This window comes from Athene noctua, chromosome 28 (assembly GCF_965140245.1).
Source record: "Athene noctua chromosome 28, bAthNoc1.hap1.1, whole genome shotgun sequence".
Lineage (NCBI taxonomy): Eukaryota > Metazoa > Chordata > Aves > Strigiformes > Strigidae > Athene > Athene noctua.
Genome location: NC_134064.1, coordinates 3,977,029 through 3,992,644, shown reverse-complemented (window position 1 = coordinate 3,992,644; position 15,616 = coordinate 3,977,029). Strand labels below are relative to the sequence as shown.

Genomic DNA, 15,616 nt, shown 5'->3' with positions numbered 1-15,616 from the left:
CAGTAAGTTTATTCTTGATTTTTAACAAAGTTGTATTACTGTTTTATCCAGAGACTAGTGAGATCAGACAGTGCCTTTGTCCAGGCATTGTCTGTCCATGGGAAACAAAAGCTGTCACGTCCAAGTTCTCATTGCAGGGGACAAAGCAGACCGTGCGCTGCTGAGTCCTGCCACTGGACTGGAATTTGTTCCCTTTTACATATAAACTAGTAATCTACACAACAATTATCTTCTACTACTTAAACGCAGCTTCAGAGTATTTATTCACATAATGCAATCTAAGCAAAGGCCATTTGAAGAGGAACTGATTTTAACATAGCTTTGAAATTTTATTCTGGGTCCATTGTTCCGTTTGGCTTTGTGGATTTAAATCTTCTTTCGTCTAGCTTCTCCTTCGATCAGACTTTCCTGTAAACACACATCAGAGACTTTTTTTTTTTAAAGAGAAGAAATAACTTTGATGATGGAGTTTTAAAGCCTGGTCAGATGCTAAAATACTCATATTGTGGCCTTCACTGGAAGGAGGATTAGAATGACATAAATCTGACCCGACATGATCTCTCTGCCACCTGCCCATGGATCTGATCATACAGTATAATGTAACTGACACTTATAATGGCCCTTTTCATCCCAAAGTGCGTGACCAACTTTACATCTGTTCATGGGTCCACCACTGCAGCAGTTTGTGGAGAGCAGCCCCACAGCTGTTGAACACTGCTTTGACAGCAGTTTAGGCCAAGAAGCGTGAACTTGCACAAAGCGTCAGTATGTGGAATGTCTCTGTGAGCTTCAGCAGTTGGCCAGGAGACCCGAGACAAGAAAGCTTTGTGTGCAGAAGTGTGACAGGGTCGTTAGAGTGGCACAGTCGCCCTCTCACCTTCTCTGTGTCCTTAGTGCTGTTCAAAAGGAAACCATGTTCCTGTGTCGCATCCTGCTGGATCTGGTCTCCTGCTTGAATATTTATTTATGTTCTTACCTCAGAGTTGAAAGCATGAGGTGTCCTGGGTAGATGCACTGTCTGAATATGTTTTTTTTTTTTTCCCCGTACATGTCTTAGCTAGGTGTATTTTTGTTTGTGCTCACTACCAGCTTCTCCAGGGAATTATAAAGGTAATTAGAAAAATTTTTCCATGGCGTGGACCATTTCCAGACACCTCCCCTTTCTTTGCATAATATAGCAACTCCAGGAATGTGTTACACTGGAAAAATTTCTATTTGTTTTCAATGTTATTAAGCAGTTAGAAATAAGAAGGCCACATAGTTCAGATAGTCCAGGAATAAGATGCAAACTAAGCATGTGAGGCTGAGGCTTTAAAGTTTTTACACTTATGTGCAAGATTACCAGCAGTTTCTGAGCAAACCTAAGAGTCTGCCTGGGGCGGGGGGTGCCTTCAGCTCTGCAAAGAAAGGCCAGGTTTCTGAGCAAGAAGTATCAAGGACTCATTTCAAATATCCTGATAATTATTCTAATATCTTTTCCCGCCTAACACAATCTCTTGGGGTAAAAAAAAATAAAAATAAATGTCTAAACATACTAAGTTACTGTTGCTGGCTGTTCGTTCTGCAAGTAGTGCTGTTGGAAGCCAGAGTCATGGGCAAAGATTCCATTTTATGTTCAGTACAAATAGGATTAAATATGACCTAAAAGATGTATTTTTGGGGTAGTTTGGGTAGTTTCTGCATGAAAATCCAATGGACACCAGACTCTGACCTCTCTGCCTTCCTGTTACTGAGCTTCTGAGCCTTTATTCAGGCCAGGTTCTGCAGTGAAGGGCTGGAGTGTGTGCTTGACACTTTTGGTCTTGGCTTCAGAAATTAAGTACAGATTTGAGTGTTTCTGCTTCTAGGACAGCTCCGAGACACTTCCCAGAAAGTGGCGACCATCTGGCCTGATCAAGGTGTTGCTATATTAATTAAAGAGCCCGTTTTTGCTTGAGAGTATTCTTTCTGTGGCAGTTAGTTTGTATGAGAAGCCTCAGCTGTCACTGCATTAGAGCAGCTAATGGCAAATACATTTCCCAGTCTGGGGACCTTGGGAGCAGCAGCTTCCATATGGCTTGATCCTTCAGCTGGCAAAGCGTGCCTTTGAAGTTAAGCATCTGTGAATGCTGCATAGATTTGTATTAAGGTAGAATGTGTTTGACTTCATTTTGGTTTTAATTTAGGGAGTAATGACATTGCTACAAGGGGAGCATAAGGATAACGTAGTCTTGTCCTAGAGCTGTAACTCTGAGGTACCTGAGAATGAAGCAGATAAGGGCAGGGCCAGTATTGCCACGTGTGAACTAAACATAGATGCCTCTTCCTCATCCTCCTCCACCTTTTCTTCCTCTTCCCTCCATGTACTTTCCCAGCCTGGACTGTTCCCCTAATTTTCCCATACTGATAAAATTAAAAATACGTTACTTACCACAGCTTCCTTCAGATTGCTGAACCTGGAGTGCTGGTACGAGCCCGGGCATTCAGTCTTCTGCACGTCCCCTAGCTTTTCCATTTCACTTGCAATCTGAAATGGGAAGTGATACAGCCTTCATGAAGGGAGATTTTTCTGCTAAAACAACTCTACCCTAGTTACAGATGAAGATGAAACCGTTCCACCGCACAAATTCCCCTTTCCCAGGCGCTACGCTTGTGCTGCCACCAGCTTCGGAGGGTAGAGCTGCTGTTAGGGGGGACTGCACGTGAAGGAAGGATGGGAAAACCACGGGTGCACAGAACCTTCCACATCTGCTTTGTCCTGTAATTGCTTACCCTCTAACTGGTTACCACACGGCAGCCGCCCATTGCCGCGTTCTCGGGGCAGTGGAGGAATGTTGTGATAAACCAGCCCATCAGAGTGTTGGCTGCCGCCCCAGGAGAGGATGAAATTGGGTTTAACCTGGAACCCAAACTCCCATCTCCCCTTCAGAGCAGGCTGCCCAAGCTCCCTGCCCACAGCTGACTGTTCTTTATGCAAGGCTCTCCGATCCCATCTTACCCTAATGCCAGTTACTTTCCAATGGCTCCTGTAAAAAATGTGTGTGTGTATGTCCGTATGTGTGTATGCTTGGGGGAAAAGAGACACAGATACACAGATAAAGCCTCTTTTTTACGTCTTTTGCAGATAAGGGATCCTAGCTAAAACAACAGGGTGTTTGACAGGCTAGAACCTACCTCTTGCAGGGATTCCACCAGGTTTTCAGCGTTTCTTTTTCCTCCTGGTTGCAGGCCGTAAGACCAGTGTTGAGCCAAGCAGATTTCCACAGACATGACAAACAGGAGGACGCTGACAAAGATCTTCCTGGACTTTTCCATCCTGAGAGAGAACAAAACATCTTTCTGCTCGTAATGACATTACAGCCCCGTTTTTATCTTACAGAATTATGAAAATGTTACATTTCTGGATCTCCAGTTCTGATCTGCACCCCAGGGGCATTGTGCCTATGTGTGAGCCACAGCTGGGTTTTGAGCATCTCAAAGTGTGGATTAGCTCATTATAAAGAGATTTAACATCTGAAAAATTTGGATGAAGATCTAAATTAATATTTTTTGAACACCCTTTCAGAGTTTTAGGAATGTCTGGACCTCAAAGGTTCCATGATTCCCTGTTGATAATTTGACAGATGTGTTTGGTTTAGCCCATTTCTGTTCTTATGTCCCCGCTCCTTAAAAAATGCTCTTTGCAGTCTCTTCTAATGCAAGTTTCTTCTAATACAAGCATCTGCAAACACTAAATAAAAAGGGAATATGGTATGTTGTTCAAGCACATTACCTGCTTGCTGAGAGAGGTTGCGGAGTAACTCCAAATCTTCCCTGTTTGAAAATGCCCTGCAAGAATGCTTGTCATCTCGCTTCTTATATACAACCACCCCAACACCCAACCTTTCACAGCAGGTAACTTTATCTAATTCTATCTCACAGGCTGCAATTTTGTTCTTAAAATTGCTGTAATGCAGCAGAAGTAAAGCACATAATTGGAACACCCCTGGTGTAACTATTAAATTCAGCTGTTTTCTCTAAGAGCCGTAAAAGTTACAGCCTTTCTTCTAAGAGGCTGTAAATCTGACATTCAAACCTAGCTGACTGCTGTTGCCCTGCAAAAAATACACCATCTTTTCTTTCAGTGACTTCTGATTTTTAAGTAAAAGTTCTTGGGTGAGTTTGAATTTGTTGAGAGGGGCTTGCAGGAGTTGAAACGGGTGAGGAATTCAGCTGAGTCTCTGTCAGGCATGAAGGAAACAGCCCTTCGGTGCATAAACAAGAGCCATGGATTGCCCAAGTGCACAGAGCGTTTTGTGTGCTCCCGTCAAAGTCCTCCTCCTTCAGGTTTAAATGAAAGTGCCTTGATATTCTTTGCTCTATAAAATGCAAAGTAGTATTAAACCGATCAAACGGAACAGTATATTAGATTGTAAATAGGCTTTGTTGTCACGCTGGAGCCTCTTCCCTGACTAGAACTCCCAGAACCACTATTATTTTGGATTTTATATATATATGTGTGTGTATGAACACATATTCTTCATTCTGGAGAGTTTATGCACTGCAGTTTTGTAAAGGAGTTGCTAGCTATTTGCATGCAGGAGTTAAATTCAGTAATTTTGACTAGAGAAATCTAATATTTTTTTACCCACCTGGCAGCTATTTCGACTTGCTCTGCACTGTTTTATGTGCAATTGAATGTATCATGTTTAGTGCTCGTCAAACAGCCTCTTCCTGCTCCCATGACCTCTTTGAGATTAATGGATTAAAAGTAATTTAATGAGTAAATAATTTAAGGAGGATTTAGTGACTAGCAAAGAGTAATTCTTCCTGCTGTAATGCTCCTCCTACTCACGGCAAGAGTAGCCAACGTTTATTTAACTTCAGCTGATAAACTGATCAAGCTGTGAAAATTGTTTCAGGGGGAGAAACGTTACCTCGGCGTAGGCACATCACTTACGAAGTGAGCTTTTCCTGTGAGAGGGTCTTAAGATTCCTTCCTTCCTTGATAAGCCTAGCAAAAATTAAGGTTATTGAAAGGTAAATAGAAGATTTTTGTTCATCCTGGGGGATGACATTTAAAGGTGATTAGCCCTATAATTACACCTTTTATTAACCCACCATTTTAAGCTAGGTCTAATGAGAGCCTGCCCCTAACAGCTTTCCACAACTGTGTTTCTCTGCAGGTTTTTGTGGTGGCTACAAAGCACTTCACAAAGGGCCCGCAGCAGCACTGGGTGGCGAGCAGTTCCACGTCTTCTCTTAAACTCTAGGCTACGGTTGTAAATTACATAAAGGAGTTGGGAGGTTAAAAAAATGTTTACAGCTGGTTTTTGTTTGCCCACAAATCCTTTTAGGGGCGTGTGTAACAGAACCCAACAAACTCCTCTGATTTTGGCAGAGTCTGAATGGAGGTTTGATCCGAGGTCAGGGAGTGCTTCAGTCTGGGCTTGTCAGGCAGGTGCCAGCTTTGTGCTCTCCAAAAGTGTGAAGCCGGGTTTTTATCACGTGAGCTCTCTTTAGTTTTCAGATACAGGAATATGGTTGACATAGACTTTTCAGAAGAGCTCCTGGACCTTCAAGTGCACTAGTTTTTCTGGTTTGGGGAGAGAAATCTTAATGCCTGCCAGTGCTGTCAAGTACCTACCTGGGAGTCAACGACTTGTCAGGAAAACCTGGGCTTGTGGATTCCCATTCTAAGAGTCAAGATCTCTCTCTTTGACGCCTTGGAAAGGCATTTCCTAACCTCCTGAGCCTCTTGGGCTTTGTAGACACCATTCCTAACCCAAAGGAGCATACTGGAGCTGAGCGAGTGAGGAACTCAATTTTTATTCTGATTTTGTTCTCAGGGTGCTCTACAGCACATACACACATGGGCTGTATTTGTATGATCACTGCTGTGCCACGGAGCTTATTAGACCAAAATCATAAGCACTTTACAGACCAAACTCAAGGCCAGGTTTTTTTTTTCCAGAAGCGCTTGAGCGCTTCCCTACGAGACAAGAGTTTGGCTGCTTGTGCTGTGTGATGATCATCTCTGAAGTGGAAGGAGTGTTTTAAATAGTGCACATACCTATGTAAACTGTGGTTAATGACTTCTGGCTCCAAATACTTCATTAAGCAAATGTGAAGGGCAGCAGCAAAGAAAAGCTGAAAAGTGTTGCAGATGAACGACAAGTCAAAAAAACCACCAACGCCAGGAAAATTCTCAAACTGAAGGTATCAGAAACATTGCAGCAACCCCCCAACACAAGGTACACTTACTTGTTTTTCTAGCAGGTAAGCTTTATGCTTAAAAACAAACTTTTTTTTTTTTTTTTTCTTTTTCTTTCTGCCATAGTGCAAAGTGCCTGTGCAGAAGGAACATATAAAATCAGTCTCCTCATACAGGTAAGTACTCAACCATCCCTAATTCCTAGTTTACAAGTAGCCTGTTAGAGAAAGTGCTGGTTACCTGCAAGTCCAGGCTAAGGTAAAAGTCAAGGTCTCACAAAAGCCAAACCCAAATTTCACAACAGTTATTTTCAAGCTTGTATACAAGGAGCTATCAAAGGGAAAAGCTGCATTCTCTCCTACCTTGCTGTCCTTCCAGTGCACATCGGGTAAGATTGAGATTGGTTTTTTCAATTAAGACAGCCAAGACACTTTCGTATTTCACACTTTTATTAATGCAATTTAAATTAGGCTGGAACCTGCAACTTCTGAATAGGCCACTTGGGGCTATTCATACAGCTTTGTCATAGCAAAAGAGGTACCTTAAATTCATCTGTGAATGAATGATGCCACATGCTGTGATTATTCAAAACATAGTGCTTCAGTGAAAGTTCAAATATATTTTATACACAGTGATTATGAAAATAGATTTTTTTTTTCCATACAATATTTTACTTCTGCCAGCTACAAAATACAATAAAGAAAAATAATTCATTTATTTCTCTAGCCCTAGGAATCTTCTTCTACTGCAACATATACATCACTCTCAACGAAAGCGATGAGGTGGGAGAAAGAACTCCAAAACCACACTGAAATATTTCCCTTGAATCTATAGGTGTGTTTCACTGAGGACACGGTCTTGTCCTAGAGCCAGATCAAGAGGCCTGGGAACCTGGAGGAAATAAAATCCCAGTTCTGAACTGCACTGCTGTGGGATTTTGAGTCCCGGAAGCTCATGTCATATGCCTGAGTCAACCCAACTTGAAAATAAGGGAGAATCCTGCAATTCCCCCCAAACGAATCGTATACTGGTCCTGAACCAATTCCTTCTAGATTGATGGCAAAGCAGCATTTTCATAACAACTACTGAGACGAGACAACTTCTGTTCAGAGGACAGGAAATCTGCACTGCATGTAAAAGCTAAGCCACTGAAGTAACTGTGGAACTCAACCTGCTGCTAACAGTGTCCCATTTTGTAAGTTTTATGATACATTGGTTCTTAACTTCCAGTAATAGCTGTACTTCCTTAGATTCAAGGTCAGTTTTAACTTTGGGGTGTTTTAATTAAGCATCTGAGGTAAGAGTTCTTGATGCACCTTTTTTTTTTTTTTTTTTTGGTATAGTTTGTGTGCTTTTTGATTGTGTACAAAATAAATGTTACGTTAGATGAGAACTAGATTGATACTACAGTGGAAAGAGCTTATTAAATGAAGTGCACCACCACTTAAATTGAGGCTTTCTGCACTGCAGAAGTCACGTAGTTCCCTATTTGCTCACAGGTAAAGCAGTTGTGCAAAGGGCACTCTGCCCTCTGCGAGATGCTTTTACAGCCACTTTAAGCAGGCCCAAAGTGGAGTACTAAGATCTGGATTATGCCCCTGCTTTCAAGGATTCCGTGTACACGAGTATTTGCATAGTACGTTAAGGGGAAACAGGTGCCATTTATTCATCTACTGGAGTAATGACGGGAGGATGGAGCATGTGCTGTGGCCCCAGTGCTCATCTCTGCTTTGGTGACAGTACTGTGTTTTCCTCTGTACATTTAATTCCCCACAAAGAATGAAAAAAATCTACAGGTACTCCAGTTTGGAGTGGTTAGGACAGTTGAAAGCAAGAGAATTTTTCTTACCAGCTGTGATTGATAGTGCAATTTCACACTAATTTGGAAAGGATTAAACAAGACATCCCGTTGCTGAGCAGGGATGCTTTAGTTGTAACTAAATCTGCTGTGCAGGCAGATCCCTTCAGGGGAAGCGGCTTCCACTGCACATTTTTAGAAGATGATAAAGCTGTTCTATACCTGCATTCAAACTACTACAAGGCAATATATTACCTGTGATGACAGTGAACTTCTGTTTTCACCCCAGAAGAGTACCTGAAAACATCCTGTGGACATTGTCTCACCCACATCTGTCTTTTAATCCACTGTGCATGAATGGAGAAACTAACTGTAAATACACTAGCCTAACTGTAAACCTGAACTTCATTGCTACTAGACATGAATAACATTTTCTATTCATATTGCAGCTACAGATTTAATAAATAGAATTGCATATATTGTGCTTTATAAATTAAAATGCATTCCAAAGTGAGGCAATGCTAAATAATGAATCTATTTAACCCTCCCCCCCAAAACCAGCCACACGTTCTGGTTCTAGAAGCAGCCCACTTCCTCACTCTGTTTGCAAAGGTAAACGCTGTGTCTGTTTCTACCTCTTAAACAAAAGCTCCCTCCCCCCAAAAAAGTGATCAAAGAAGAGTTTACTTAGGCACTACTGCAGATGTAAGTTGTCTAATAACCATTACTTCTAACTTAATAAGGGGAGGAGGTGGAGAAAGTCACAATAAATGTATCGATTCCTTCCTCTTCAGCATATTCTCTTCCCTATCTGACGCTCTGAGACATGTGCAAAGGTGTCAGCATCTCTTCAAAGATAGCTCCTTTTACATTAGATCCCCTCAAATTAGCTTCTTGTAGATCACAACCTGACAGATCACAATTCTAAAGGGTAAAAGAAAAACAAACGTTAATTGAATACACCCAGAACTCAGTTCAAAACTTTACCTTTATACAGAAACCACATGTCCTTCCATAAATTCAATGTAAACTTCCAGTCTGTCACTTCAATTTAAAGTTTTAGTACTTGAAAGAGAATAGTTCACCGTAACAGCTGGATTTATTTTTAAGTTGTTAGACTGACACTCTTTATATCAAATTATCTTCCAGGAGTTACTAACGCTTGCTGAACAGAGCAAGAAAGAAGCCACCTCTTGCAATCTCACCAGACATTACTCTGAATACTTCTCTCTCTAGTACTTGAGGAAGAAGAGCCACATAGGCAGCCTGCAGAGTGAGCTAGTTTGTCTTTCTAACTGAGGCAGCAGTGTATCACGTGCCACCAGTCAGGTAAGACTCTCTCATTACTCCACAAATGATGTCTCAGAATCAAAAAACCCCCAGCCGCACACAAACCCAGGCCACTGCATTTCTCTTCGGTTCTCCCACGAGGGCACAATCTCACACCAAGAGTTAGGTTCAGCGGTATTTCCATGCATCACTTTGAGATGATACAAGCCATTCCTGGGGCTTGGAGGGGCTGGCAAAGCCAAGACTTTAGACTCACCTTCCAAACTGAGGCTAGAATGAAATGTGATTCCTTAGGTCACCCATAGCTCACTAAGACTGAAAAGAGAGGAGTTCTCTGTCTAGTTGGAAGCTGGAGAACTCAGCCAAAAGCCAGCAATCCCCACAATCAGTGACTAGTTAGTATACAAAATGAATCATAACTCACTTCCAAATCAGTTCCTGCCAAAGTTGCTCCTCTAAGATTACAGTTTTTTAGTTTAGCATTTTTCAGCGTTGCAACTCTAAGATTAATTCCTGTCATTTGACTGCCTTCCATGTCAACACCTTTCAAGTTAGCACCTAAAACAAAGAGTAGTTTCATGAGGAAAACCAGTCAGAAACACAGTAGGCTCCAGAATGATGCTTCCTCAGAGCCATGTAAATTGATAAGAGGTCAAGGTAGAACTTGGAATTTAATCATTATACGGTCACACACTCAGGCTGGTATTTGTGGCCTCGTCAACACAAACTGTACAAACACCAGCTAAACCTTTCACATGCCACAGAGATTTACAGGCACACGGTTCAGTTTCCAGAGAGTATCTACACCAGGCAAAAAACTCACCTTCCAAATTAGCTTTAAGGCCTGACGGATCTTCAAAATTGCACCCTTTTAGAGATGCTCCTTCTGCGTTGGAACACAGCATCTTTACCCCTTGAAGGTTGGCACTCTGAGAGAGACGGACACGGCAGTGAGATTCATCAAAGCGCTGATGAACTGTTACCGAAAATGATCAGAGTAGAGCTTTCATTTCTGTTTTGGAAGTGAATCCCATTAAAGCACAACAGCCTGGCTACTGTGAGGAAGCGTAGGGACTTGTTATACTATTACTTCTGTATCATCAGAAGGCAGATAATTCGCACCCACTGCCCTTTTTTTTTTTTTTACTTTTCAGAAAGCTTTTGAAGTCATCTAACTAGAACAATTGCAGAAAATACTGACGAACTACATGTTTTTACACTGCTCATTCCAATTCCTCTTCCCTTAAAATAACTAAAGGATACCCCAGACTTTCCAAGATGCAACAGTTCTTACATCAAGCACTGATCCAGAGAGGTCAGCTCTTTCCAGATTGGCACAGCACAGGTTGGCGTGTGCTAGGTTGCAACGGCTCAGGTTAGCCATCTTGAAGTTTATGTATCGAAGATCTAGACGTGAAAGATCTGCTCCGCTGAAATTGAGACCCTAAAACCAAAACAATAAACCCCAAAAGGTTACAAAAGAGGAGGTATAGCTCTGAACACAAAACAGTTAAAGAGAACCATGTATATGTGTATATAAATACACACAGAGATCTAGATACAGACACACAGGACCATCTATTCTGCTACTTAAGACTAATAAAATGCCAAGTGCAAAGCTATCAAGCACTGTCCTTGGTTATGCTAGTGCATTTTACATTTAAATAGAAGAGCTTAACAAATTGCTCCTCCAGGAAATCTTCAACCTAAAGAAGGAAAGCAGCCCAAGCAGCGTGCTTGAATTTCACGTTAAGGTCACCCTGCCACAGTTTGGAATCAAAACTCAGTTAAAAAGCAGGGGGGAAGCACACGTTGTTTGGCTTTCGTGTTGTCATGTGATGCTGCAGGATGTTTCACCACCAGACACCGACACCACAGAGCAAGACAAAGTCTGCATCTTCTCACCTGACACCGCAGCTCAGACTTGGTTGGGGTTGCCAGCAGGAACCTGACAAACTCCTTCCGGGATATGGGAGAATGATCCTCAGCTGGCTGGGAATTCTGTTGAGAAAGTTGTTTAAAAGCTAATACGGACAGGACTAAATTATATAGTGCCTGGAAGAACGGGACACATGCATTCAGGTATTAAAGAAAAAAAAGTTACCTTAATAGCTATTTCTAGATGTTCAATTAGTGAATCGATGCCAAAAAACCTGGCTTCTTCCAAAACACCTAACAAAACAAAGCAGCAGTTGTTATTCACAGGGAGTCGTTAAACCAGAGGACATTCTTCTTCCCTCACTGGAGAAGGCAGTGTGTAGCCAGGAAGTTTGGGTTAATCCATCCTTACTACTGGAGGAGCATCAATTCAATCGACTTTCCCTACTTGTTAGACATTTAAGCTACACTCACAAAGACGAACAGATCACTTGTGGAAGTTTAAGGAGTCTTGAATAAACGCATATGCTAATAAAACTGACAACCACATACATTATGTTAGATGTAACTGGATAGGGGAAAAGCAAGCTTGCTTGCAGCTAATAGAAAAAAAAAAAAACCTCAGAAAGGATGTTTCCAATACCAGTATTGGATTAAAGATACTGCATCCAGAAGGGAGAATTTTTAAGGCTCTCAAATAAGTTTAAACAGTGCATCTTCATTAAACCAAGCACTGAAATTGCAATGCTTGAGAATAAATTCACCAAAGAAAAATCCCAAACCTTTAGATGAGCATACAAAACTCCCACTGACTTGATCATGTTTACCTGAGGGCAAAGTTTAACTTCTAAAGAGTAATAATTTAGGAGATGTCATACAGGTAATACCTACCTAGCAAATTAATGCCATCATTTACAATGAGCTGTCCGTGACGCAAATAGTTCAAAATTGGTTCAAAATACTCTGGACTGCGGTCAATTAGGAATGCTCCTCTATGATCTTGCTTATTTCCCCAAGCATCTGTTTCCACAACATATATATATAATTAAATTTGATATATTAATAGAAGAGCATTTGCTTCAGTTTCAGATTTTTACTACCAAAGGGTACTGGATTATGAAACATTCCACTTGAAAGGGCGTTTCTTAGAGAAAAGGAACGAAAATAAGAAGGGGTAGGGGGAAATCACCTTAAAATGAACTCACTCCTGCTACAAATAACTAAAACCTTTTATCACATACATAAGAATCACGGCTAGAATAAAAGCAGCATTAAGATTTCAGTTTCCTAAAGGCTGTCACGTAGTGTTTGCCCATTGATTCTGTTGACAAAACCGAGCAAGATGCAACAGTAAGATGAAAATCTAAAACCAAACAAAGACCCCAAAATAATAACTATGGATGGAAGTTATAATTTCGGTTTGTGAGGTGGTAAGCATTACAAGGGCAACGGAGGAAGAAACAATTATTTAAAAAGTGATTATACATTCTGCTTTGATACTTTAACATACTTTTGGTACTTTAACATATGAGCAAGAGCCTCAACTTGACAGTGCCTTTCACCTACTCTGCTAATTAGCTAGAAAAATAAAGTTTATTTCCGTATACTAACCTTTATCTTTAAACATGTGGGCCAGCATACTGTCAGGTTCTTTATTAACCAAAGTGCTCCTAGAAAACAAAGGCAGTGCAGTTTTATTTTTACACTGGAGTGTCTTTCACAAGAGACAAGCTTGCTGGTTGGAGTCTTTTCTGCCCTCGGTGTGCAACGTGCATTCCAACAGCAACAACACTTACTGCTTTCATTTCATAGAGTGTGGCAACAATACATGTTTCTGACCTGAAGTATTGTGAAAATATTTTAAATACAAAGCGCTTAGTTAACTGAACTTATTCCAAGGATATTTCCATATATATCCTTGAATTTATTCCAAGGATAAATCCAGGCCTGTTCAGGTTTTTCACCAGTTTTATTTCATATGTGAACTGTTTTAAGAATTAATTTGTTGCCAAATTGTGGTAGCAAATATTAAATACAAAGTTGCAGATGTCAATGACCTCCTACTCCATAGTAAGTTACTTTTCTAGCTCTTTCACAAGAGCATGTGGAGCCTCACCAGCTGAATGTACACCACCAGCCGCTCCGCTCTAACTGCTTTACTGAAATCAGGTGCTTTAAGAACAAAACCAACTAGCTGCATTTTTACCGTGTCGTGGTGAAGTATCGGCCTCCCACATTGAGGGTTAACCAATCTGTGTGTGACCCTGTTAGTTCTTCATGAGGTCTCCCGTCAGTCTGAGGATCTACAGAGATGAGAGACACAGTAATTATTAGAAAAATTGTATTTCTGAATCCTCCATATGGTAAGGGGTATCTTCTGGAAACACCACAAAAGAAAGTTTTAGATTTGTATTAAAGCAAAACTAACCCTCCTTCCCTTAAACAGAAGGTTAAGCATGACAGACTTACCAATGAATGGTTCCCCTTCACAGACAAACAAAACATCATCATCCCTGAAAGGGGAAGAGGAGGAGAAAGAAAAAAAAAATTAATCGTAATTTTTTCTTCATCTAATTGACAGTGGAAACCCCTCCTGATTAGTCTGAGGTAAATGATAAGCAGTTGCCATTAGTCAGAACTTCAGTGTCTGACTTTCATTTTAATTTTGCAGGTTCCAGTGGATTGTGATGTGCTTGACTTCACTAGTGATGTTATCTGTATCAAGCAGGTAGGGAGCACTTGTTAACTCAACCAATTTAGTTTCACAAAATAGTTGCTCTTCTCCCCACTCTTGGGAGCATTCTGTGAGGCCAAAGCAATGGTACAGTTTGTCTCCTTTTCAGAAAAACCCCTCATCCAAGTGCTGGCTAGAATAGTGGGATTGCCCTGGTACATACATTGCACCGTGAATCAGCACAGGAGGATGTTAAAAGGCATAAAATGCAGCTTGTATCAAATTCTGATTTATCAAGATAGAAATGCTTTGAAGTTCAAAAGACAGTAGTATTTTTCCCTGAGGCATGAAGACACCTTTGAGCACACGGGATGGCAACGATCAGATCTGTTTTTAAGGAAAGCAACGGTTATTGATTAAGATCAGAGGACTAATAGGCTAGTAACTCTCTTAATCCCCATCCGTGACTTGACTTTTATTGGAGAAGCCTTACCTAATCAAAGCGATGTCATCAATGAGTCCACCTTTTCCGTTGTAAACACTGGTGGCTTTTATTCCAAGCTTATTACTAGCCACAGACAGCAAATCTGACAAAGTCCCATACACAGCCACAACCTGCGGAGGAGAGAGGGAGCTACAGGCACTGCGTGCAGATAGTTTCTGCCGTTTCACACTTGTTACCAGGGCTATCAATATCTTCTGCGGGGAGGAAGAGATGTATGGATCTTCACTAGAAAAAGGAAACGAACAGACCGACTTCGATGTTAGAAACACAGCTGCCTTAGAACGGGGCGGCTTGCACATCTCTCGCCCGAGACTCAACGTACCGAGGTGGCAGCAGCAGTGAAAGAACGAACGTTGGTACTACGGGAATATTACGATTCGAGTGTTTATTTCGCGAAAGAAATACTGCTTATTGTTCTGTTCCAAGTCTCTCCCGCATTTACCTCTCTAAAACCAAAGACTAAACAACTGCCGCATCGTCTCCACTCCAGACACGCGGATGGGAACAAGGGGGATGGCTCAGAACTGCATCGCTGGGCCTTTTCCCGAGCTGTCTGTGCTCTGCTTGGGCCCAGACACCTGAACTGTTTTCACTCCCGAGACAAGAGCGCACAGGCTCTCAACCAGCGAGCAGAGCCTGAACAATTCCCCGGGCTGCCGGTCCTGCTGGGCGCGGCAGAGCGCTGCCGTCCTGCGGGGCTGAGCTGCCGCGCTCCCACCGTTACCGGGGACGTGCCCAGCAGCCCCCGAAGTCAGTAACAACGAGACGAAGGTGCCTTTAACTGCGACTCCAGCAAGAAGTTGTCGCGATTCCCCTCAGCGCTCCCAGGCAGGCGCTGACCGCGTCCCCCGGGGACCCCCCCCCGCCCCGCCGGGACTAGGCCCCGGCAGCCCACGCCGCGGCCGGGAAGGGGGCGGCGGGAGCAGCGCGGCCCCTCCGCCGCAGCCACCGCCACCGCGGCCCTGAGGGCTTCTCCTTCGCACCCAACCCAGAGGCGGGAGCCCGGTCCCGCACCGGCGGGAGCCCAAACGCGGGCACCGCCGCCCCGCCCCTGCCAGCGGCTGCCCGCCGGCTGCCGCCGCGGCCGGAGGCGAGGGGACGGGAGGAGGAACAACCCGAGGAAGGGGGGTGTGGGCGAGCGGCACCTCGCCGCGAGCGGCGGGACCCCCCCGAGGCCCCCCTGCCCGCCCCTCACCTTCCCGTTCCGGGGGCTGCCGTTAACGAACAGCGTGACCCGCCTCATGCTGCGGCGGCGGCCGCCCCAGCGCGCCCCTCCTGCCGAACCCGGAAGGCAGCGCC

At 42.9% G+C, this 15,616-nt stretch overlaps 2 protein-coding genes across 3 annotated transcripts; both read right to left on the bottom strand.

Annotated features, from left to right (window-relative positions):
* Positions 1-329: 329 nt before the first annotated feature.
* Positions 330-4,690, bottom strand: GNRH1 (gonadotropin releasing hormone 1). The gene is made up of 4 exons (XM_074928594.1): positions 4,611-4,690; positions 3,154-3,295; positions 2,411-2,506; positions 330-408 (listed from the first exon to the last, which is right to left on the bottom strand). The coding sequence occupies exons 2-4, from the start codon at positions 3,292-3,294 to the stop codon at positions 367-369; spliced, it is 279 nt and encodes a 92-aa protein (XP_074784695.1). The 5' UTR covers position 3,295; positions 4,611-4,690; the 3' UTR covers positions 330-366.
* Positions 4,691-6,603: 1,913 nt separating this feature from the next.
* On the bottom strand, positions 6,604-15,610 carry KCTD9 (potassium channel tetramerization domain containing 9). Of its 2 annotated transcripts, XM_074928663.1 has the most exons (12): positions 15,513-15,610; positions 14,306-14,427; positions 13,608-13,651; positions 13,345-13,441; positions 12,750-12,808; positions 12,030-12,158; positions 11,365-11,432; positions 11,166-11,261; positions 10,555-10,704; positions 10,084-10,189; positions 9,685-9,818; positions 6,604-8,894 (listed from the first exon to the last, which is right to left on the bottom strand). In XM_074928663.1, the coding sequence occupies exons 1-12, from the start codon at positions 15,558-15,560 to the stop codon at positions 8,778-8,780; spliced, it is 1,170 nt and encodes a 389-aa protein (XP_074784764.1). In that variant the 5' UTR covers positions 15,561-15,610; the 3' UTR covers positions 6,604-8,777. The 2 variants fall into 2 exon arrangements, with proteins under 2 accessions (XP_074784764.1, XP_074784765.1); XM_074928664.1 differs by lacking the exon at positions 12,030-12,158.
* Positions 15,611-15,616: the final 6 nt, after the last annotated feature.